General features: G+C 36.8%; 1 protein-coding gene across 1 annotated transcript in view; it reads right to left on the bottom strand.

Moving 5' to 3' along the window:
• The window catches only part of LOC139139909 (xanthine dehydrogenase/oxidase-like), a 61,203-nt gene that overhangs the window by 10,789 nt on the left and 25,238 nt on the right, over positions 1-25,176 (bottom strand). Inside the window, exons 4-11 of the mRNA XM_070708872.1 lie at positions 18,715-18,890; positions 16,158-16,348; positions 12,964-13,109; positions 10,792-10,873; positions 10,256-10,480; positions 3,548-3,622; positions 2,786-2,838; positions 795-974 (exon numbers count right to left, since the gene is read on the bottom strand). Coding sequence (XP_070564973.1) covers positions 926-974; positions 2,786-2,838; positions 3,548-3,622; positions 10,256-10,480; positions 10,792-10,873; positions 12,964-13,109; positions 16,158-16,211 — 684 coding nt within the window. The 5' untranslated portion in view covers positions 16,212-16,348; positions 18,715-18,890 and the 3' untranslated portion in view covers positions 795-925. The remainder of the gene's footprint in view (positions 1-794; positions 975-2,785; positions 2,839-3,547; positions 3,623-10,255; positions 10,481-10,791; positions 10,874-12,963; positions 13,110-16,157; positions 16,349-18,714; positions 18,891-25,176) is intronic.

The raw sequence follows: 25,176 nt of genomic DNA, 5'->3' as shown, positions 1-25,176 counted from the left end.
TGTCTCATTGATTTGCTGTCATAGACCACTCTAGCACTAAGACTTACCACCAGTTCAATGCAAACAAGCAATCATGATAGCTTAGGTCCCAGGCTATGGAATATAAAAGTGCATAAGGGGATGGTTTCGATTTCTGGCCAATGAACAAAACCGAGACGGAAAATCATACCAAAAATGTTATAGCCGTTCTTTAGAAATTGATCCATCATATTACAAAAACCACTTCTCCAAACCAAATGAAACAGGCTAGTTGTCAAGAATACTGAAACAGAATGATCCCATACTTGCATATAATATGTGTACTGTGTGTGTAAAAGTAACCAAAGTGCAGAGTTATGTTCCAGTAATATGCTTTTGAAGTGTTGGTCTTTGAAATGATAGAAATAGCATGACGCTTTGTCAAGGTGTTGATTCGGTAGCTGTATCGTGATTCTTAGCATAAAACAAAATTCACAGGAGAATGAGGCATCATTCGCCACTCTTTTTACAATTGTAAAAAGAAACCAGTATGTTATTGAAATATTAACAGTAAAGCTCTTGTAATATCTTTATAGTACGTGATACACACAGAACAATGAGCAGAGCAGTTCTTAGATTGCGCGTTTGGACAGTCGGACCGAGCACTGGCGTCAGTCTCTTTTGTTCCTGTCAGCTAACTTTAGACGATTGCAATATTTCAAAGTAGTATTTATTTTTCATATTTATGACTATTATTAATATTCAATTTCTAAAATTTTCTTTTACGATTGCGGGAAGAGTGGCGGATGGTGCCTTATTTGTTTCTGCAAATATACCTGGCCAATATCAATGGCTGGATTTATACTTCTCCCACAGTCCATAACAATGTCAGTCCGCAAAAGTCTGTGTTCTCCGGTCAAAATATCAATCTCCACTTCTGAACACGCTGCACCATACACAAAATACCTCACCTTAGCTTCTTTTCATAAAACGAATTGATGTCGGTGGGTCCCATGCTGTAACATGAAAGGAGTGTCATTATGGCCAACGCGCTAATTATTTATCTCTTGTGATATGCCCTAGCGGTACACAGTTACATTGATATTACCAGTTTTTCAGCTTTTTTTCCTAAAAGTTTTTTTTTCCCTGAAACAGCGAAAGTCCGATCCTAAAGCTAAAAAAATTAAAAAAACTAAAACTTGACTCTATCGATCGCTGGTGCGGTGATGACGTCACTGGACTGTTCAAATAACGAATCAAATAGCTTCTAAAAACTGACTAAATGGTTATTGCACAATCGTAGCCATGGTTATACTCGAAGAGCTTTAAGTAAAGGTTTGAACTGCCACATTACTACCCCATGAATCACACAAACGACCGATCGTAGCCACGAGTGTCTTATGACTGTATGTCATCGCTGGCTGTGGCATTTTTCTCAAGCTATGTGATTGGTTCATTTGCAAAGTCCAGTGAAGTTGCTGTACCAGTAAACAGGAGATTCAAAGTGAATAGAATGTGTCCTGGTACGATATGAAAATCGCCGTTTTAATCAACAGTTCTGTAGTAGGTAGCGTAGAATTAGGTATGCTAATAATTAGTGAGGAATAGGATGGCTGCCATTTTGGCTAATATACCAACATAAACGTATTCAATAGGTGAAACCGGAATTCGAATGCACGACGAGCACCATGTTACAAGCAACACCACGTGCAAAACAGGCTATAGAAATACACGCAGCACTATGTACGCGCTGATCCACGTGTTTTTGTTTGTACTGCTATCACGTGATTCTTCAGCATTTTCTGCCCATAGAACACTGCAGAAGTCAGCGTACGACGTTTTATTACGGAGTAGACCGATTTCGAATCCAATACAAGAAATTTCGAGTCTCCAGCACTTTCAGATCACGTAAAATGAGATATGCACCTAAACAAGTAACATTTATACATATCACACATACATACATCATGTTATCCTAAAACTCCTACTACCAGAGACCCAACCAACCCTGGGTAAACCTCAAACTAACAGGAAAGTTTGGTAAATTCCGCAGTGTGAAATCGTTTTCCGGTACAAATATAGGGAAACTTTTTTCTTGACCTACGGGAAATGCTACAGAAAAACTTAAATTGTAAATACAAAGTCTGTATACTGGGAATACACAACTTGTGTCATTATTACATTGTTGAATAGGTATTAACATTGTTTAATAACTACAGGTAAACAGTTCATAAGTAGATACCACCTATTCAACTATTTCCAGAGTACAGAGATGTACCAAGATGATAAGTTTGTTACTAATTTAAAGCCGGACCGCGGATATAAAAGGCAGGCAGCTAGCATAAACTATGTTCATTCAACTTGAATAGAAAAGTTAACATCGTAAAAGAAAGCTTCGGAAAAAAATCCACGCGAAGCACTATAAGAGCAATAGTTCGACGAGTTTTCATATTTAATGAACCAATGAATGTTGTTTCAACAAAACCTGTGACATTTCAGGTCTTTATACGCAAAATTGATCGAACCTTTTGCCAACGGAGATAGGAAGAAGGCGTGACCCATGCCGTCCGTAGAATTCAAACTTAAGAGTTTAAACACTTGCTGAAAGCCCTAATAAAGCGGTGCCATCTGTAACATTACTTTGAACTTGGATTGAATTTAATTGACGAATTCATGTAAAGAAAATATAGGAATGTTAATTTCTTTAAATCTGAAAGTTTAGATAGAATAGTAAGTATCGATACAGAAATCAAGACATGCCATAAAAAGTATACATTGTATATATGTCTACGTGCCTGCACAAATCCAGCTTCAATTTACAACTTACCTATAATTTGCTGTAGCTGAAAGATTGACAGCATCTAAATAAGCCTGCATTACCTGTAATAAGTGATGTGATTTTCGGTTATTTCGGTATATCTGAGAAAATTGGGAGGTATCGTGAGGTTGGACAAATTTCGCTGAGATGCAGCTCATGGGCCTTAAACATGTTGAATCAAAATATGTAATGGCTTGGACATTTAGACGAAAGTAACTGATGCAAGTATGTAGTTACATTTATTCATGAATAAAAAAATACGATCTTGTGGCCATTGACTATATCTTGCCAGAACTCAATACAACTTGTGTTAAAAATTACTATAATTATGAGAGGGTAAATGTGATTAAGTATATAAGAGCAGACAAAAATATCAAAACAAACGGCAAGTGGGTATTCCCAATAACAATACCAGAAATTGGTTGTTGCAGATACTCTGGACGCAGGTCGACGACCGTCTGCTGTCAGTAGTAAATCAGGGCAGTCGGCAAATCAAATGGTGGCCATTTGTATTTTGATCAGGGTATATCTCGACAAACTGTCTTCCTACGAATCAATCTCTTCATGATGACATGACACAAATTCATTAAACTCGTAGGAAACTTAACATAAATGGCCGCTGTGTTACTTATACACTGTGAAGTAACTTACAAATCTGAAGTTCAAGAAATTATATCAACGAGATGTGCATTATAATAAGATCCTGTAAAGGATGTAATGAGTTCACAAGCCACTTGGACAATTTTTCCTAATACTAAACAATAAACTTACCCAATCATTCCATGTTCCTTCAGGCTTTGCATCGACAAATGGCTGTAGTCTGCGTCTGATTTTCGCACATGCTAGCTATTGTAAATAAAAAAGTTACCAAACATTAGCTTTGTAATATGTAAGCCTCAGTATCTCTAACTTTGGGCTATTTTCAGGATTTTCGTTCCTTGAAGCACAGCAGTTTCTCTAACTGTTCTCTAAAGCATGGTGAAATTGAGAATAACTAACTTTTTAACAGAGCCATTATGTGTATACAATCAGCAACGTTATTGTGGAAATTTGATTTATTTCACAATAACAATGGTTGTTCTTCGGACACAGGTTACACATGTATGTTAGGATTCTTAATACTGAGTACAGCTTTGTGCTCTAGGGAGTAGAATACTAGGAATCCTGAGTTGATAAAAATCATGAAAATAGAGCCAGTAGCCGCGGAGTTACTATGGCTTTAGGCGGAAAGGCCCGGCGCCGTGGACGCACAATAGGCAACGCCATCGTAACGCTGGTTGTAAGCAAACACCGGATACCAGGTGAAATGGAAGCGCTTTGTACAAATATTCTTTCTCTGAATTAAATAGCAGTATTTATCAACGTATTTTCGACATAAACGCAGTCGCTATACATTCACGGATGTCATATATCAGATTGGGTGAAAATTAACGCCGTCGAAATCTGGGAGCATGTCGAGTTCGCCTTACAATTAGTGTGATTTTTTCACATGTGCATAATCTTACCGTATTCCACATTTAATAGGGGACCTCCGTGTTTAGAGACATTTTAGAAAAGAGTCTATCTGCATCTTAATAACATTAAAATGAATACCATGGTTCACGTGCACTGGTAATTAGCCTTGCAAATGTTTACAAAGATTATAGCTCCGAGAAGGTGGAGAGACCCTTGAAAATCAGCAATGAAGTATAGTTGCAATTTATCAAGGTACCATATTTTTCGTCTGGTTGTTTGACGAGCATAGTGGGTCAGAAAAATTACGAATCGGTCCTGTTTTCATTTAAAATACCCTTAATTGGAATCGCAAACACACGAAGTGCAGTTATTCTTTGGGAATGGCCACATTGCCATGAGATACTCCGGTATAACAATAATTTTGAGCGAGAAAATGTCCATCTTGCATTCGCCGGGTACTAATGGACTTAACCATCACAGCGCAAATCGACTTGCCGCAGTGCATATTAACTTGTTACCCTTAATCAACGGAGTAAGATCAACGCAAACTACTTTGTTTATTATTTTATCGTTTTTTTTTCTGTTTTTTCCCTCATATTTGCTTTTTCCTTTATTATATGCGTTTGCATATCAATAGATTTTCCTGTGTTAAAAGGACATCAGCTGAATTGTTTACTATATTTTCAGTATTATGGTCCTCTTAATCTACTAGTTTCTCATCCCAATTCCTATGTCATGCTGACTGTCCAGTATTCAGCTTGTAAGCACATCCTGTACGTACATATGGCCATTGTAATTGTTGACAAAGGAATTCTAGTCCGGACTTGACTACAATTTTCGACAATAACAATTAATGGTTGTACTCATAAAGGTTGCATTGGCAAGCTATATTCTTGGCATTCTTAGTATTCCATCATCATACCAGAAACTGTAGTTGAAACACAGAACAAAAATACTAAAATATAGCTAACTTTCTAGTTACAGCTAATGGATAAAATATTTTTTTCTTTATGATTGTGCCCTTGAATTTGTTATGTTGCTCCTAATTTCAGATTAACTTATTTGAATTACTCAACCAACTTTAAGTATTATAACATGAAGAACCTCCTATTTTCAATTTTTTAGGGTTATTTTGTCGTGTAAAACCAGATCAGAGCTTATGAAGTGAATATGCTCACGTGTTTTGAAAGATGAAGAAAAACATACATAAGAATTTAACTAAATATTCATTACGGCATCTTTAATTTCAATAATTAAATTGACACTGCTCAATGCTTCACAGAACAGTCAGGTATCTATCAGATCAATATCTGTAGCAGGTTTCATGACATTTGGTGAAGTCGTTTCGCAGTTATATGACTAATTATAAAACTTCATTAAATGTGCAAATGAGCTGTTTATTTACTTGACATTGCCCAATGATTCACGAGACATTTAGATATCTATCAGATCGATATCTGTATCAGGTATCATCAAATTTAGTGTGTAATTTTATTACAAAACTTCATTAAATATGCAAATGAGCACTTAATTAAATTTACATAGCTCAGTGTTTCACAGCACAATCACATGACTGCCTAATCAATACTGTTGCTGGTGTCATCAAGTCTAGTGCAGCGCTTTCTGACTTAAATCACTAATTACAAAACCTCATTAAATATGCAAATTAGCAGTTTGTTAATCTTACAATGCTCAATGCTTCACAGTACAATCAGATGTATGTCAGATCAATATCTGTAGCCGGTTTCGTCAACTCTGGTGCAGCAGTTTCTGACTTATATCACTAATTACAAAACTTCATTAAATATACAAATTAGCTGTTTTTTTCACTTTGTACTGCTCAATGCTTCACAGTGCAATCAGATAACTGTAAGATCAATATCTGTAGCAGATTTTATCAAGTCTGGTTCAGCCGTTACTGTCTTACATCACCAATTACAAAGCTTCATTAAATATTCAAATGAGCTGTTTATTTATTCTGTACTGCTCAATGCTTCACATGAAAATCAGATGTCTGTCAGATCAAAATACTGTAGCTGATTTCATCAACTCTCGGGTAGCGGTTTCTGACTCATATCAATAATTACAAAACTTCAGTAAATATGCAAATGGGCTGTTTATTGATTTTGTACTGTGGAGTTATTCACAGTATAATCAGATGTCTGTCAGATCAATAGCTGATTTCATCACATTTTCTGTAGTACTTTCTGAGTTATATCACTAATTAAAAAACTTCATTAATATGCAAATTAGCAGTAATTGACATGACACTCATAGTACTATCATAGTGCTGTGAGATTGGCATCAGTAAGACGTTTCATGAAATTTGGTGCAGAAGTTCCTGATATACGTCGACAATGTCCACAAACAGTAAAGCAAAAAGTTATCACTAATCAGTCTTTCTCAATATCTGCTCTACGAAATTGACAATGGTAACCCTACACTAGGTATATTCATTGATTTCTCCAAAGCAATCGACACAATCAATCATGATGTTTTACTTGCAAACTAGAATTTTATGGTATCAGGGTCGTACCTCTTCGTTGGATTCAAAGTTACTTATCGTCAAAAAGTCAATTCTTTGGCGTGCACGGTATAAATTTTCACACACAAACGATTACTTGTGGAGTTCCCCAATGATCAATGTTAGGCCTTACTTTATTCCTTATCTACATAAACGATATCCCTATGTCATCGGACGCGTTGAATCTTCGACTTTATAATGATGACTCTAATTTATTTCATACCTTTTGCAATTGTGGTAACTTGCATACTATCAATGATGAATTTAGACATGTGCGTAACTGGTGTGACGCCAACAAATTGACTATTAACTCCACAAAAACAAATTTTATGATCATGAAAAGTTGTAGAAAAAAATGGAGTGTCTTGGTTCACTTCAATTCAAGAACAATGACATTCGAAAAGTGGAATGTGCTTCTTTTGTTGGAGTAATTATCGACAGTAACCTCTCTTGGAAACAACACATTGATGGGGTATGTGTGAAAATTAGCAAATTAACTGGTGTTTTGTTACAAATTACGTCACATTATGCCACAATCGATTTTAGTTTTGTTGTATAACGCGTTTGTTCTCCCCCATCTGACTTATTGTCTTGAGGTGTGGGGTTCTACCTATCCAACGTATCTAAATGAAATTTATGTACTTCACAAAAAGATGATTCGCACCATAACCTTTAGTAAATTGCCAGAACACACAGCACCACTTTTTAAAAAACTAGAAATACTCGAGATTTACAAACAGCATAAATTACAGCTTGCAGTCTTTGTTCATGATACTCTTCACGCCAGACTTCCATGTACTTTTCAGGACTTTTTCACTCCAATTTGTCACACGTATAGAACAAGACAAACGGAACGAAACGATCTAGAAATACCCAAAACTAAACATAGAGCAGGTCAGTTTACAGTAAAATATACAGCACAAAAACATAGAACAGCATACCTGATGTCATACGGAACATACCAAATAGAAATCGTTTTAAACGTGAATATAGAGAAAACCCCCAATCATTTGTCTCAAGCAATGTATAATTGTAACATCTTACTGATTTCATATGATACTTTTTCTGAGATGTTTTCACATCACTGAGGAACAGCTTGCCCAGATTTCTTGAAAAAAATGTAGATGAGTGTGGAGGCGGACTCGATTAGTTGCCAGACAACTATTTTCCGCACTCCTCCCCCCTTTTATGTTATTCAATTATTGTGTAAACTTACACGTGATCTCTACTTGTTTTTTTTTTTGGGGGGGGGAATAAACATTAATATTATTGTAATCTCGATTGAGAATAAGTCATGCAGAAAAACTTATAAATCTGATTTTCCTGTTCTAAATTCCGTTGATTGTAAAAGCACCTCATCAGCCTTTAAAGTTTATCTCAAAAATTACACCTGTCTGATGATATAATATCATATGCTATAGAGTCAAATCATTGGTGATATTTTTTACCTAAAAAGGTATAATATATGAATGGTTTATATAATGGGGTTCAGAAATTTTAGACACAAAATATATCATAAGGGCAAAATTTTAATAGCTGATTTGAAAGTTGTACATAAATGTCTTTTACACTTATTTCTTTCTCTCTTTTTTTCTAAAACTCTAGATTCCAACAAAAACTGGGATTTTGAAACGCAGGAAATATCTACCAGGAAGATTTAATCCTCGTCTGTATTCCCTGAGAACTATTCACACACATTTTAGCAGACACTAGAAGAAACCCGTGTTACACACGGGCAGTTTGAGCATAAATTCCTTTCAATGTTGGATAAATCACTTTTTATTTATTTGGAGAGATCAAATGGTAAAACTAACATGAGGTTGTAATTGGATGCACATGCTGTAAGACATCGCTTCGAGTGTGGAACGCCAATGTGACAGAACGTGCACAATTTCGAAGGCATATTCCTCTTCACAATGAATAAGTGCAATTACATAAGAGGTGTTAAAATTAGGTGTCAAAATTCGCACGTGTAAAGTAAAAGACGACAAATACTTCAATACTGTGTCCTGAGAGTTGCAAACAGAAAAGAACTGGTTGACAATGGCCAATGCATGGTACCGCATTTGATTTAGGTACACTTGCAAGACGGAAAATAAACGTCACCGAATCTATACTACGAAATGAAGTTGAAAGCTGGATTTCAGTGTTACAAAGCCAGAGCGAGCTAAAATGCAGAACTATGGTCCAACATGTTCACCAAGGCGAAAAATTAAATGAACATGAAGCAAAGACAAAGTCGTAGGCTCACCTAAAGTTTTTCGCATTTTAATATCGAAATCGTTATCGGTGACTGTACATGGTCTGCTGAGCGATGACCGCGTGAGAGCAACATAACAGGAATGCGCAAACGTGAATAATAATTTTGTGCGCCATATTTAAATGAACCAAGAGAGAGAGCAGCAGCGCTGGCGACCAGCGATTCGGAAATCTTTTCTCTGTAGCGGTCCATCAACGGCCCTAAAGATGATGAAATTTGCAAATGTCAGACAAAACTATAGAGAGAGCATGGCTATAGCAACAGATTGGTCAAACATCGCTCCAATTCCGAGAAAAATTGGTACGCAAAAATGGCAACTCTCATTTAGTAGTATAGATGACTAATACCATTGAAGTGCTGTTGAACTCCCTGTAAAGATCGGTGACTTTTTGGAAAGGGAGGTCTGCATATGCGATACGTTGAGTTTTTATTATTATTATTATTCAGACTCACGGGCATGTATACAAACCGTCACAGTGTATGTGTGGTCAGTCACGTGGTTCAGCTCGACCAATCAAAATGCGACGGACAAGGCATGGAAATATAATCGATAATTTTGGATTATCAGGTGGACTACACAGCATGACATAAAAAGTATTTCAGGTTGTGGGAATTCATGGAAGCCTTTCCGTGTTTAGCATGCTAACTGATGATTTTTGGTGTTCTATTTACTGAAATGGTCGTTTCTAAATTACCTTTGCTGGAAAATAATTTATTCGTGAAACAAATTTCAAGAATCTAAGGATATGTTGCTGAATTAATCCATAAGAAAGAGTATTAATGAAGCTTATAAACTGCAAACGAGGGTATTTTGTCGCGGATATTATAAGACCTCCCCGGTAAATTAGCATATTTCGGGGATAGTATTACCGGTTTAAGCTTGGGGATCATTTCTCGTAAATGTTCTACATTAGCGATGCGTGTAACTTTCAGAAATCCGAAGTTTTAGCACGTCTTTATATGTTATTTCAAGATATTGGCGTGTAGAACTTTGGGAATTTTCAAAAGTACATGAGATAAATTACGCAGAAGGAAACTATTCTGCGGCCGATCAAATTTTACGTTTGCTGATTGATTACAATTCCTGGCCCAGGTCGTCTAGTTTAGCAAATAAACCCCGTATTTAGCCGAACAGATGGCCGGATTCAGACGACAAAATGTTATAATAAAACTATCTCGAGATATGTTGATAAAGTATCTTACTTACGGTAAGAAGCGATAAAAGTAACTTTAAAATTACCTTCACAGCCATGCCATTTGTATCTGTGCCATGACTTGAGGCCGCTGCTCCTGAATTAGGTACAAGTTGTGTACTAGGATCCGATATAGATATGTACTTTGACGGTATCCCAAGTTCATAACTTGCGATCTGTATCAACTTTGTATGGAGTCCCTGTCCAAACTCAACTCCTCCGGAAAGTAACAAGACTGTTCCATCGCTATATACTTGAACGACTGCTCCTCCCTGTCAAAAGGGCATATACAATTGCGAATGAGACGATAACCACTTTCATCAACTGTTTAGGGGCGATGTGCAGCACCTCGGAAGATTTATTCTTATAGGATACAAAATTCATGCACCAGGTGTACATCTGTTTCAAGAGTAGGTTTACAATTGAATCGACCAATCAGTAACAGCCTTGCGAGACTGCTTCAAATCGCCCCACTGTTTATATTTAACGCATCTATATGTAAATTAACTGCATTGCTCTGCTGTACTGTGAAAAGGGACATTAAGTCGTAGATAATTGCAACGTTTGCGTGAAAAATTCTCACCTCATGATAAGCGTTGCTTACAATTGCAGTCCCTGCTTGAAGGGGAATCATGGAAATTCCTCTCTTCACCCACTTACGATCCCTGCAAAAATATAAAGGTATAATTGTTAGAATCTAAGGCGACCTGTTTCATGAGAGACAATCATCAAACATCTGTTTTAAACAAACTACAGTCATTCATATCGTAAACCTTAAATATTAACCTTATTATTTGCAGTGGTCAGAAAATCTTTTCACACAGTGCTAAGGCATCTACTAGTGCTCAAAGCGGACTGCATCATACGGAGAAAACGCCTGTTAATGTCGAACTCGTTTTTTTTACTTGTATAACAGCTTGAAGGGCTAAGCACGACACCGCAAGCACACAATAGGCAACGCCATAGTGACGTTGGCAGTTGGCAAACACAGGAACCAAAGTAAAATGAACATTCTGGGACCACGCTTTGTGAAAATAATCGTTCTCTGAAAATAGCAGTCTTTTTCAATGTATATTGAACATAAGCGCAGTCGCTATATATTCATGGGTGCCATATATCAGATTGGACGAAAATAACGCCGATCACTCGCCAAAGTTCTGGAAATATGGGAGCACGTCAAGTACGTTTTACAAGTAGCTTTCTTTTTCACATTTGCATACTCTCACAATAATCCGAGTTTCGTAGGGGAACTGCGTCTTTAAAGGAATTGGCCGACCAAACTCACCGATATATATAAATGTGTCGAAAACAAAATGTCTTCTAGTAACAACCCAATATAAGCAGAGTCGTATACGTAGAAGTGGAGATTCTTTCATCTGCCCACATTTCAGACTCTAAAATATCTGAAGTAGACTGTGGTTCTATTTTAGGTCTGATTATTGATGTAACATTGTCATGGAATAACCCTATTAAAAGTTATGTAATGTTTAAGTAAACGTATTGGCCTGATTCGTCGACTTCTTCCATTTATCCCAAGACGCAATCGTATCACTTTATATTATGGCTTAATCCAGTGTTGTATCGATTATTGTATTGTTGATTGGGGTAATACGACAGAGCATAATTTAGATAAGATATTTATTTTGCAAAAGAGAGCTTTGCGTGTGTTATTTGAATTTCCTAATGATCTTTGTGCTGTAACATATGTATTATCGGTGAGACAACGAATTTTTTTTATTTTCTTGCTGTAATGGTGTACAAATGTCTGTCGAATAATGCGCCGAGTTACCTTTGTGGTTTGTTCACATTCCAAATGTAATATGAATACGTATGTGACGCGTTCTATTTCGCACTGAAATCTATATCCTCCAAGATGCTATACTACTTCTGGTAAGAGAACCTTTCATTACGGGCAACAAACGTTTGGAATTACTTACCACCTAGTGTAAAATATGCTAATAATGTAAATAATGTTAAAACTCTGTTGAGAGAGTATATTAAGATCAATTTTCCCCTGTAATTGACTCATGATTGAGAATCACCTTTCATTTTCATTTTTTTCAAATTTATTTCTCTTGTATTGTACGAGCCCCGATGAATATTACTCTATGGGCAAATCGGACGGTCTTTAAAAGTGTAAATAAATAAATAAATAAATAAATAATAAATAATGAATAAATAAAAAATATGTTTCTCGATAGACAATAGTTTGTGTTACATTTTAATCTTAGAATACTAGATATTGTTGATGTTACGGTTTTAGTGTATGGGTGCACATTATTGACCCTAACAGTACAGGGGGAATCCGCAGGAAGTGATTTTGGCTGATGTATGTACCTTTTGATGACATTCACAAAACCATTTTTAGACATTGTTCGCTTCTTCCTCTGCGGGATAAAGGCCCTGAAAATGAGCTCGTTTTACAGCCTGATATGTATGCACACCGAAGAGTGTGTTTATCAGCTATTTCGGAATGTTAAAAAAACAACAGTTTGACAGCGTTACCATTCATTTACACAAGAGTGTTAATTTTTTCACAGATTAATTAAAGAAAAGAAGATTTTTATACTTTCTTTTAATGTTATACTCTGAGGACAAAGCTTATTAGCAACTAAACTGGACAATCAACGTGAATATCTTGTCATATTGATTCGGTAAAAAACGAAATTTGGCAAAACTGGCTTGTAATGTTAGTGGCTTTGCTCACAATTCGATAATATGCTATCATCCCGAAATAGTTAAACATTTGTTGAACCTGTTAAAGATTGCTATCTCCTCTTGTCGATTGTAGAAGTCACTTTTCCTCAAACATTCATCCCAGCAAAGTTGTGTGAAACAGTTTGTAATCAGCTTGCCAAAGTGGGTAACGTGACCATCACCATGGAAATTCAGTTCTCTGACCTGTTTAAAAAATGACATATTTAAGAAGCAATCAGTTACGAAAAAACATACATCTTATGTGCAACTCCGTCTGTCTGTCTGTCTATTAGTTATTCTGCCTTTCAGTCTGTCTGCATGTATGTATGTATACATGTAGCAAGTATGTATGTATGTATGTATGTATGTATGTATGTATGTATGTATGTATGTATGTATGTATGTATGTATGTATGTATGTATGTATGTATGTAGTATGTATGTATGTATGTATTAGTAGGTAGGTAGGTAGGTATGTTCGTAGGTAGGTAGGTTTCAATATATGCAGCTATGTGTGTAAGTATGTAATGTACGTAATTAAGCAAACATGTATGCTAGGCTAGGCGCTCAAACTCTCAATATGCCAGTCTATATGATTCTTCCTATTTGTCCACATTCATCGGTAGATCTAAGTTAGTGATTATATACCAACAGAATGGGGGATATCGCTGATTTTTGGAAACGTTGAAGGGACATTAGCTGTAACTTTTGACTATTTTTCATTACTTGTAACTTGGGTTCTTTGTACTTACTCCAGTTTCCTATGCTTACCAGCACATAATGCTCGAGTTTTCAATATTCTGCTTGTCATCTTAACCTATACATGTGAAATGACAATCGTTATTGTTGACAATTGAATTCTGGTCCGGACTAGAATACAGACTTTCAACAATAACAATGCAGATTGTACTCATATAGGGTGTGTTGATGATAAAAATACTGGACATTTCATCATGGTTCAGGGATTAAAACCAGAAACTGCAGTTGATACATAGAACAAACAAAATAAGAAAATGGCCAAAATATACAGCTAATGGATCTTTAATTGTTGGCCATTTTAAAGTGGAGCAAAAGAAAACCGTCTCCTTTACTATACAATATATGATGCACATCCGTCCTATTTACATTTAATGGATTTCGGTTTGATTGAGTTACGTTACCAACTGTCACAAGTTACATTACCAACTTTCACAACAAGTAGTATTGTTGTTACGGATGAGAACTTTTACTAGAGGGTATTGACCTTTAATTGACATTCCCTCTACATACACTTGAAGTGTACTGTAAAATCTGTCGTTTTGAAGTTCAGACATTATAAAATATTTGGTAATAGTGGCTGAGTGTTGATTCTGTTTATCCAATCTCACCGGGCTGATAATGAAGTGATGACAAAGTGATTAAAACTTTTTAATGAGTTTCTCTGTTGTGTAATGCTTTATGTAAATTCATGTTTGTTGAATGTAATCCGTGCCCAATGATTGTAATGATTCAATCGTACACTGGTTTACATGTTTAGTCACTCTCCGGGAAAAGACGCGACAATTGTGAATCCTAAGTTTTATCAGAAGGAATCTAGCGGGAGATGGGAGTACCTCATACTATTGAGCCGGTTCCCGACTACGTGTAAATCATTGGGCTCACCCGACTGAAGTGTAATTTTTGATACTTTACAATAAGGCCAGAAAGAAAAAATGAATTGTTCATCGGAATCGTCGCTTCTACTTTGGCCGATTTGGAATTTTTTTTTTTTTTTGGATTTCGGCAAATTCATACCTCCGCTATGCCGCTGGCGGCGCCCTACACCTTGTCGGGTTTTTGCAGGCATGGGATTTTGAATGAAACTTCTGACGTGTCTGCACCGAGTTAACAGTCAATACGATGTTGCGACGTCTGAATTTTGCAAATCATGGCAAAAACTAGTAATTTTTGGCACAAATTTCTCCGTCTTGTCAAGTTTAGTACATCATTACCTTTGGCGTAAAAAAATAAAAATAAAAAATTTCGCTCGCCGCTCCTGAACCTTGGTCCAAAAAAAAACGATGAACAATATTTTTTTTTCTTTTTGGCCTAAACGGACTCTAATCGGACTTATGTCTCGGTGGATCACTCGTCAGACCCAAGTACCTCGTCGAATAAATTCCAAGAGGTGGAAATACAGCGACTGAGAACATTAGTAATATCTGCACTTCAAGCCGACAGATTTCACGATGCACGTCAAGTGTATCTAGAGGAAAGGTCAATACCCTCTGGTAACAGTTCTCATCCGTAACACTGTAAACACTCTTTAAGAGTTACAGCTGGGTGTTACCTCTAGTTACAATATTGTTGGTTCGTGTCAAATGTGGAATCGTGTCCACGCAATGAAATAGGTCAAATGCTAAACATTGAGTTTATCTGTGCAGTCAATATGGGTATATTCAGTACTGTTATAGTTTGGAAAATATAAGTCCGGATCTCATTTAGTATGTAAACAACATCCAGTAAGAACTTTCATACACTTAGATCTCCATCACATTTAGGATTATTGGCTTTCCATCATGATAGCAGGAGCTGTTTAAGAAATTGAAATTTCTCAAAAGAACAACATTTTGGGAAAAAAGCAAAAAGTTGCAGATTGTCTCAGGGCTCAAAGTGGCGCCCAGTTAAGTTGCATAGGTGATCAACCTTTACCTAGTTGACCCAACGCATTTTGGTCAGTTGCACTTGGAGAATAAAGTTGCTAACTATTGAATTCCACCGAAGCAATACATTTTCATTGGCTTTTCACAACGTTTAAGGGTCATGACTGTGAAAGCCAGGATGCTTAAAACAGAGTTGAATAAACTATTGAGTCGCCCAGACACAATGATAATTACAGACTCACTGATCATCTGAGAGGGACATTGGGTATTATCAAAATGCATGTATAAACACACGATTTAAATGATATCTACTGAAATATTGATGGATAGAAATTATTCACAGTGATCCGAGATACTACATCGTATCACTAGTTTAAACATTGTCTGGTTTTATCCTTTTGCCTGTCATTTTTTTGACTGGACAGGGGGACAATGCTTTGAACTGAAAAGGTTAAGTTTGTGCCCCGAGTCTCCCCAAATGCAAGTTGTTTGATCCTTCACATATGTCCGCTTGAATGATTATTGAGGCGCTTCATTAACATAAAGAGAGAATGATCGATTGAGATGATAGAAATATTCAAGGTATATATCCGATGTTTTTAAATTTACACATCTAAAATCGGTGATCTACCTTTTCTTGATTCATGTCACACTGCAGTGCAATATCTGACATGATGTTCTCCATGATAAGGACTGCCTGTGGAATCCAAAACCTCTGAATGCAGTGTTAGTAGGGGTATTAGTCTTGCAGACCCTTCCTTTGAATTTGAGATTTTTCACATCATATGCATTGGCTATTCCATAGAAGCAGTCGAACATCGCCTGTGAGGAAATGAGAAAAAGGAAATTGTGAAAGAGCACTCCTTTGTGTGAGAAACGTTCATAAAAGTGATGAAGGATGTGTTACAAAATCTTCTATCTCGATCACTGTAAACGTTGTAGAAAAAAAAAACAAAGACACAATTCGATAGGATTACACGATACGTACATATAAACCGAATGCTTTCCTGTTTGTCCTATGTTCAATAGACTGAAACAGGTTATAATATAGGATTTTTATGTATTTTGGGGGGAACTTCAAATCACGCCCACTGCACTCAGCATAGCAAAGACGTCACTGCATTAGACCATTAGGCCATATCCTCCCTTCTAGTAAAAGACTGATCCAACAACCCGGCAAGTTGTTACAATCCAATGCGTAACGCCATCACACAGCGGAGTCCGATTAAACAAACACAATCACACACGCTAACATACATCACAAAACACACATACAACACGGTAATCGCTGAACTGCGCTGCGCTTCAGATAGCCTCGGTGACAATGTTGTCCACAAGTTGAACTATCAACCCAGGCGAGAAAATTTTCATGTATTTCGGGGACTAGAACTTATGCCTACTGCACCCAGTCGCTTAACGAAGACTTCTCTGTATCACACAGCTAGGCTATATGTCCTCAATTTTAATAAAGAGTGATTAAACAACCTAGCAACTTGTAACAATCCAATGCGTAACGCCATCACACAGCAGAGTCCGATCAGACACACACAATCACACACGTTTACATACATCACAACACAAATACAACACAGCAATTGATGAACTGGGCTTCCGATAGCCTTGGGGACAATGGACTGTTACTGAATGGTTTATAATCTAATGATCGCTATACAGTTTTAAAGCTATGTCAGACTTTATACTGCACAAATGTATTTAAAACAACTTGGTCAGATTGACTGTGAAAATGTTTGACAAAGGTTCTGTGGTTTATTCTCCGAACACGCAACAAATTAAGATGTTTTTTTTTTCACCGGATTTGCCAACCTGTATCACCACATATACACAATTTGCTGCCAATCACTCTGTTTCGTCTGGGTGTTTGGGAATTTAGCTCATCTTATGATTGCTGTCAAATAAACATCTTGTGCAACTCATCGTTTACAGCCGTTAGAGTAAGCCTGACAAAACGATTTCCTCAGAATGACGTATTTTCTTGGAACAATATTTAAACTTTGGATAAAAATCTTTGTCCTTGTATTAAAAAGGACCATTTCATGCATGCCGGTGGAAAGTAAACCTTTTCTAGGTGACGTATTTTGCAGCCTTGGCCGCAGCTTGAGACATTTACAACTTGACAAAACCATAGTCAACCGAAAATTCAAATTACTAACAGGGCAACGGAATACTTGGCGGCACTTATTGCATTAAGTGACCTTGTATTTGAATCTTAAAGGCTGACTCAATACTGTAATTCTAGATAATATATGAGTGAGTCGGTGCTTGAGCAGATGGTCACCGTGTTCATATGCTGATCAAAAGCATTTATTAATTAGCTGATTAAACAAGGATTGCGCAACATTACATCAGACCCTTGGTTATATTAGAGATTATTAAAGTATTGTAATTTTGATTCGACTTGTTTGGATTCGAACTCGTGTACCCGCAGCATGTATTCACGTGGCCAAGATGCCAGCGCAAAAAAAAAAAAAAATCTCGGCCACATCTCCGCTTCTAGAAGAAGAGGTTCAACAGCCGAGTAAAGGTGTTTCAGATTCTACATATGACATCCCCACTCGTACTCGGCAGGAGATCATTTCAATCACACGCACAAACTCACACGCACAAATCAGTCACAGCATTATTCTGCTAACTTGGCTTACGGATGGACTTGGGGACAACACTGTCCCCCACCAAACACCAACCAAGGCTTTGAAATTTTAATTCTAATTCGACATTTCGGGATGCGAACTCAGTACCTGCCACACCCATGCGCGTACCAAAGATGCCAGCGCAAAAAATCACCATTATACTAGTATCGAAACGCAGTGGTTCAAATCGTGTTTTAAAGCCGGACCACCAGTATTAAGGAACGCAGCTACCACAGGTTTGATATTTATCTAATTTGTATTGAAAAGATTAACAGTGTGAACGAGAACTCTGCATTCTCTGCAACAAAGCACAGGAAGCACTAACAGAGGAATAGTATCGATACTTCATGAACCTATGAATATCCAACGAATACTGTTTCAACAAATACGTTACATGTCAGCCACAATAGTAGCAAAATTGACTTGACCCTTTCACCTACGGAGAAGAGCAGACTACGATAACAACTGCCGTCCGCTGGATTAAAAAAATATGAATTTCTGTAAACTACAAATTGTAGGGAAAGGATTGAAGGAACTTACTTCAACTATCGAATTCGATATAGTAACCGCCGTCGACATGAACACTTATATCAAGTGCCTTCAAAACGTCTTCTGTCGAGAAGCCGGCTCTATACTTAGCTAAAGTCGACTCCCTCTTGCCGGTTATCTTCATGTCTTGATCTCTTTCCAAAACCAATCGAACAGGTTTATTCGCTCTAAACAAGGCAAGATATATAAGTAAACCACTTTGAGTGCTGCTAGTCTATGGTATTTTGAAGAGATTTATTTCTGATGTTGGCAGTAGCAGGGTCAAAGGATGGCCCTGCTCGATAAGTATAATGTAAAGATACTGTTTCTTGGATTTTTCAGTATACACGAGACCCTTTTTGAGGAATAATAGGGACTATTTTACTGCAAAATGCTCCGTAATCTTCAAAATCTGAGAGGGAGGGATTCGAATACAATTACAGCCATACTTGCACGTCCCGAAAATATACAGAACAGTTGAATTGAGAATGTAACAGTTGTATCCAAGAGTGTGGCACTGATCAGCATTTTAGGTCCCTGGTTTCAGTCAATAAAGTAGAACCCTTAAACGTTACTTTTGGGATTCAAGTTACTGGTTATGTTTTCAGAAAATACTGCCATGACATTATGCACGCTTCCATTTGTTGAAATACGTGTACAATGTTACACAGAGGGCATGCTTTCTGAGAAAAAACTTTTCACTAATAACTTCATAAGCTGCAACCTCCATGCATGCCAAAAATCAGTGCATTCTATTTAACTGTTTTTGTGAACACCGAACATATATATTGGAGACTCCACTGATATTTCAGAATATCATTCAGACAAAGTTTCTAACAAAATAAATTTTAAACAAAAAATTAATAAATCACATTGATTATTGATGATATCTTCACTTGAATAAACATATGCAAGATACTACTGCAAGAATCTACAATGTCAGCGAAGAGTTATCCACTGTAACTAAGATAGTGCAATTTTCTCTCTCAGTAGGGGTTCCAGAAGAAACTTATATAACAGTACAAATTTGGTAAATGTTTATAGTAAGAATTAAAACCAGAAATGCGATCAAAAGTCGTACTAGTTTCTGAGGAAAATTGTTTGTTTTCCTCAGAAACTAGTACGGCTTTGATCGCATTTCTGGTTTTAATTCTTACTATAAACATTTACCAAATTTGTACTGTTCTATAAGTTTCTTCTGGAACCCTACTGAGAGAGAAATTGCACTATCCTAGATGTTTTTTACAGTGGATAACTCTTCGCTGACATTGTAGATTCTTGCAGTAGTATCTTGCATAAGTTTATTCAAGTGAAGATATCATCAATAATCAATGTGATTTATTAATTTTTTGTTTAAACTTTATTTTGTTAGAAATTAGTTTGTCACTAATTACAAAAGTTCATTTAATATGCAAATGAGCTCTTCATTAATTTCTACACTGCTCAGTGCTTCACAGTACAATCAGATGTCTTTCCAATCAATATCTGTCGCAAGTTTCATCAACTCTGATGCAGCAGTTTCTGAGTTATATCAATAATTACAAAATTTCATCATATGCAAATAAGTTGCTTGTTCACCTTACATTGATCTGTGTTACACCGGGTAATCAGATGACTGTAAGATCAGTATATGTAGCAAAATTTCATCAAATACGGTGCATTAGTTTCTGAGTTAGGTCACTATTTAAAAAACTTCATTAAATATGCAAATGAGCTGTTTATTAACTTTGCACTGCTCAGTGCTTAACAGTATTATCAGATATCTGTCAGATAAATATCTGTAGCAAGTGTCATCAACTTTGGTGCAGCAGTTTCTGACTTATGTCACTAATTACAAAACTTTATTAAGGCCGAAAAAAAAGAAATGTTTCTGGTCAGGCCTTTCTTTAAAAAAAAGTGCGGCGACGTGCATTTTTTTAAACCTTTCTTTTACTCTCAAGGGAGGGTGCAGGGTCATTTTTATAGCAGCGCGTAGTTTGCCGTGGCCGCCAACCACAAAACAGGAAAAAACGGGTGTCGCGCTGTCATTCGAGTGACGCACACGCTGACCAGAAACTTTTTTTTTGCCTAAATATGCATATGAGATGTTTATTAACTTTGCACTGCTCAATGCTTCACAGTATTGCATCAGATGTCTGTCAGATAAATATGTGGCAAGTGTCATCAACTTTGGTGTAGAAATTTTTGAGTTATGTAACTAATTACAAAACTTATTAAATATGCAAATGAGATGTTTATTTACCTTACACTGCTCAATCCTACACAGTACAATCAGATGTCTGTCAGATAAATATCTGTAGCAAGTTTTATCAACATTGGTGAAGCTGTTTGTTAGTTATGTCATTAAGGTAGCGATGCATGTTAGAAGGCGATTTTGTTCGAAGTTCACTTTTTACATAAATGGGTAGGGCTGATACTGCCCATCATTATGTTACACGCGTATTGGTGAAAAGGGTTAGGATCGTCTAAAAACCGCGCATTTCTAAAACAGTGGGCCATAGAACACCTGCAGTTTGCGTTTTTGTTTGTGGTTTTTTCTTTTTTTTACAACTTCAAAAGAATTTAACTTCGCTTTGCGTCGGCCGAATCGTCCCAAAATTTCACACATGATTGTATACATATCGTACATAAAAACGGCTTTTTATTTTGCCGATAAAGGACTCAAAGCTTGAATAATCGAAAGTTGAATTTGATTCATCCTGATTCATATCGATTTTTCTGAACCTTCACCTTCCAAGTTCTGTCATTCGTGAATGAAAGCAGATAACACCAAACAAAATATCCGTTTTTATCCCAGTGAGCTCTAGTTTTGAATAAGATATTAAGTTTAAGAAAGTGATTTAAAGTTTTTGACTTACAGTCTTTTGAATGAAATAATATCAAAATTGAGATTTTTTACCCCAAAAACATGCCCATATCGGCATACCAATAAAATTTTGAAATCATAATAAATTTCAGATATTCAGCTTTCAGGAAATGTATGGTTTATTGGGGTTTTCTCTTTATCTTCGATGAGAATTATGCCTTTGAAAAAAATCGTGCAGTAACATGCATCGCTACCTTATTACAAAACTTCATTAAATATGCAAAGAGCCGTTATTTACCTTACACTGCTTAATGTTTCACAGTACAATCAGATGACTGTCAGATCAATATCTTGAGCAGGATTCATCAAGTTTGGTGCAGTAGTTCTTTAGTTATATCATTAATTACAATTGAGTGCCGGATATATCCGCCTCTATCTAACTGGACGTACTCGCTTTGATTTTTGCAAAAAAATGTATAATTTTGGCTTGTCAACGTAGCAAGATTACAATTCATCTGTCCTGACCTATTTTGGAAGTGATCGAACCTCCGCACGTCCAAGTACAGCCAAAATCTCGAGATGAACGAAATATCCTTTGACCTCAACCCCAGGTCATGTTGATTACAGAAATATTGCTCTCAGTATTTATGTTTTCTCATCCTCACAATTGTTACACAGTTTGATTAAAGTTGTGTTTCGTTATTTTAAATGAAGTGACATGAAAATGGAAGATTTTCCTGTAATCAAATATTGAAAGTGAGTTCCAGATGAAACAAATGCTTAAAATTTCCATTTTTTGACCAGCTTTGATCAAATTATGTGTCGTGTGACTAGTCACGTGACATGAAAAGAAAACTTGCGTACTCTAAATTTAGCAATTTTATAGTGATGTGGTTTACTGGTACTCAAGTAATTTTTATTCATAAAAATATTTATTAAATTGATATTTATCATTATTGAATATTCAAAGAAGGGGGGTGGTATACAGGAATACATTAGCTATGATAGTCAAGGGGTTAAGCATGGCGCCCACGGGCACCAGAGTCTTTTGGACAAATAATTGAACAAAGTTCAAATATAACTTTTACATGAAGCAACTGGAATCAAACATCAAATATAGTATATGACGGACTCATAATTGAAAATGCAATGTCAAATCAAATTTGCAAATTTGTTCCGCGAAATGCAATTAAAGGGATAGGTGACGAAGCATAATTTTTGCATGTATGCCTTTTTATGGGTCATGTTATCCAGTACAAGATACTTCCCTCAATCCCATGTCACACAATTTCGCTAAAATCCAGGAAAATGTCTGCATTATAGGGCTTCTTGAATTCACTGCCCTTTCTATTGTTGTGTGAAAAGCGCCAATTTTTGGCACTCATTACCATATTTCCAGACTATACCATTATCATAAAGAAAGCAATCTTGACCTGCTTGAAACTTAGACTACAGACTACACTTGCATATGTATTGTTTGCTTTGAGTGTCGCTTCAATAACTAGTCCCAGATATATAGGTCTGAAATCACTTAAGGTTGTCTAAATGCACAATTTTGGTAAGTCAGAAGTGCTTGTACCTGTACGATCATGGTTTGAACCTGGTCATGTGGTACAGGCGCCATATTGAAAATGCAGTGAGTTGCGGAAACCCTAGATATTCAGACATTTTCTTGCATTTTAATGAAATGATGTGAAGTAAGGTTGGTGGAAATGACTTTTACTTGGAAATGTATATCCCAGCATGGCATATATGCAAAATTCACGCTTGCTCACCTCTCCTTTAAGGGCTCTTTAAAGAAAATTCATTGAATACACAAATAGCACTTTAATCTAAATACCTTGCTAAGTAAAGTTGAGCATCGTATATGCTTACAATTAAAGCCCCAGTATTTCTCATTTTGACATATTTTTGTTTGAAACGGTATCTTCAATTTCTAAACGTAGATGATAATTGATACCCAATGGAGCAGTTTCCATGACTAGCCCTTAGCTCATAAAAGTATACAATTTGCAATATAACAAATGCAGAAAGACTTTCTGTCAAGACAGAAAATTAGGCTTTGTTTATATACGTAATCCAACGTAATAACACTAGTACTGCAGTGCCTGTGCAACCAAATGTACACAGATTCAGCCATGCATAACTTTCATGGAACCCACACGGAAGAGGTTTGGTCATCCCAAACCTAGCGACTCTTTGAAGAAACTCGCAAAAATTCACATGTACACCATTTGTGTTGTAGACAAATCCTCGTGTCATTGCAAGATCAACAGGTCGCTACACTGGCTCTCAGTTGTTCTTCAATTTTCCTCACTTTTGGAGTGATTTGACGGAAAAGTGGTTTATGGTCGATAGCTGTTGGTACATGGATTACTCTTGATCACTTGTCTTATCTGTAAGTCTCTGCTGTCTTGCTACATTTCGTCAGTTGTTTTTTCGTCGAGCAGTACTTTCGCCCATTTTGCTTTGGCGGGAACTCCATTGTCTCAGCTCCAATTTGCATCATAACACAGAATGCCTGGACAAAAGAAATCTGACAAGACTGATGTTCCAGTCGAAGTCGAACAGAGAATCAAGGACAAGTACATGGCAAAGGTAAATATGATGTCAATGAACGAACTAAAGTCGTTCTGCAAATGGCCTCTTGTTGAGGAAATGAACAGTGACATGACCGAACTTTTACCGAACGTTTCAGCTGACAAAATCAGATCTACCTGCCATTACATTGGTAATGCTCTCAACAACCGCGCTCAAGTTCGCATGAATGACTCTACCAGTAAACAGCAACGTCCCCAAAGTCCATCTTGGACCTCGTTACTTCACCCATCCAGTCACTGATGAAAAGTTTTAGCTATTCGGAACACGGCCAATCTGAGAACGACTTTACAACCGCTGAACTTAGCCCAGGCTCTTCCGACACCCAAGTGAAACATCCTAGCAAGAAAACTCGTAATCAAAGAAGAAACGAATGCTCAGAAGAAACCTTCCATACAGTCAGAGACAGCCACTGTGAAATATTGTATCGAAAACTGTCGTCTGAATGGCTCTGGTGAAGGTGATATGATACGGTGTAGCCTATGCTACAAATGGTTTCACCTCCAGTGTATGAATGTCCCCAGTGAAGAAGCGAAACCGTTATTTTTGGCCCTGCAATGACTGCAGGCTGATATCGCAAAACATCAATATTCTCAGAGGTGAAGTTACAGAATTACAAAAGACGAACGCTAAACTTCTGTCTCTGTACTCCTCCTGTACTCAAGAAAACACCAACCTGATGGAAAAACTGTTTGTACTTCGCGAAGAGAATGCTGAGCTAAAACTGCGTCTTCAAGATATGGATAATGCTTCACCTATTCAAACCCAGGAAGTTTCTACGGCAACAACATGCTCATCTACACAAACCGATGATGTTGTACACCAAGAACGTAATGCAAATGAATCAGACCAGTGTCCCGTCCAAAAAGACACTCTACTCATTGGTGATTCTTTACTGCGACTAATATCACCTTCCAACCAACGAGCTGCTGTTCAATCGATATCCGGTGCCACCGTCAGTGATATTCACACCAAACTTGCAAACCATAACAACAACTTCAAAGAAATCATTCTCCAAGTCGGAACAAATGATATCAACAACGGTAAGTCAACAGGCGATATAGTTTCCA

This window comes from Ptychodera flava, chromosome 9 (assembly GCF_041260155.1).
Source record: "Ptychodera flava strain L36383 chromosome 9, AS_Pfla_20210202, whole genome shotgun sequence".
Classification (NCBI taxonomy): domain Eukaryota; kingdom Metazoa; phylum Hemichordata; class Enteropneusta; family Ptychoderidae; genus Ptychodera; species Ptychodera flava.
The sequence above is the reverse complement of the archived record's forward strand: the minus strand, read 5'-3'. Positions and strand labels throughout refer to the sequence as shown.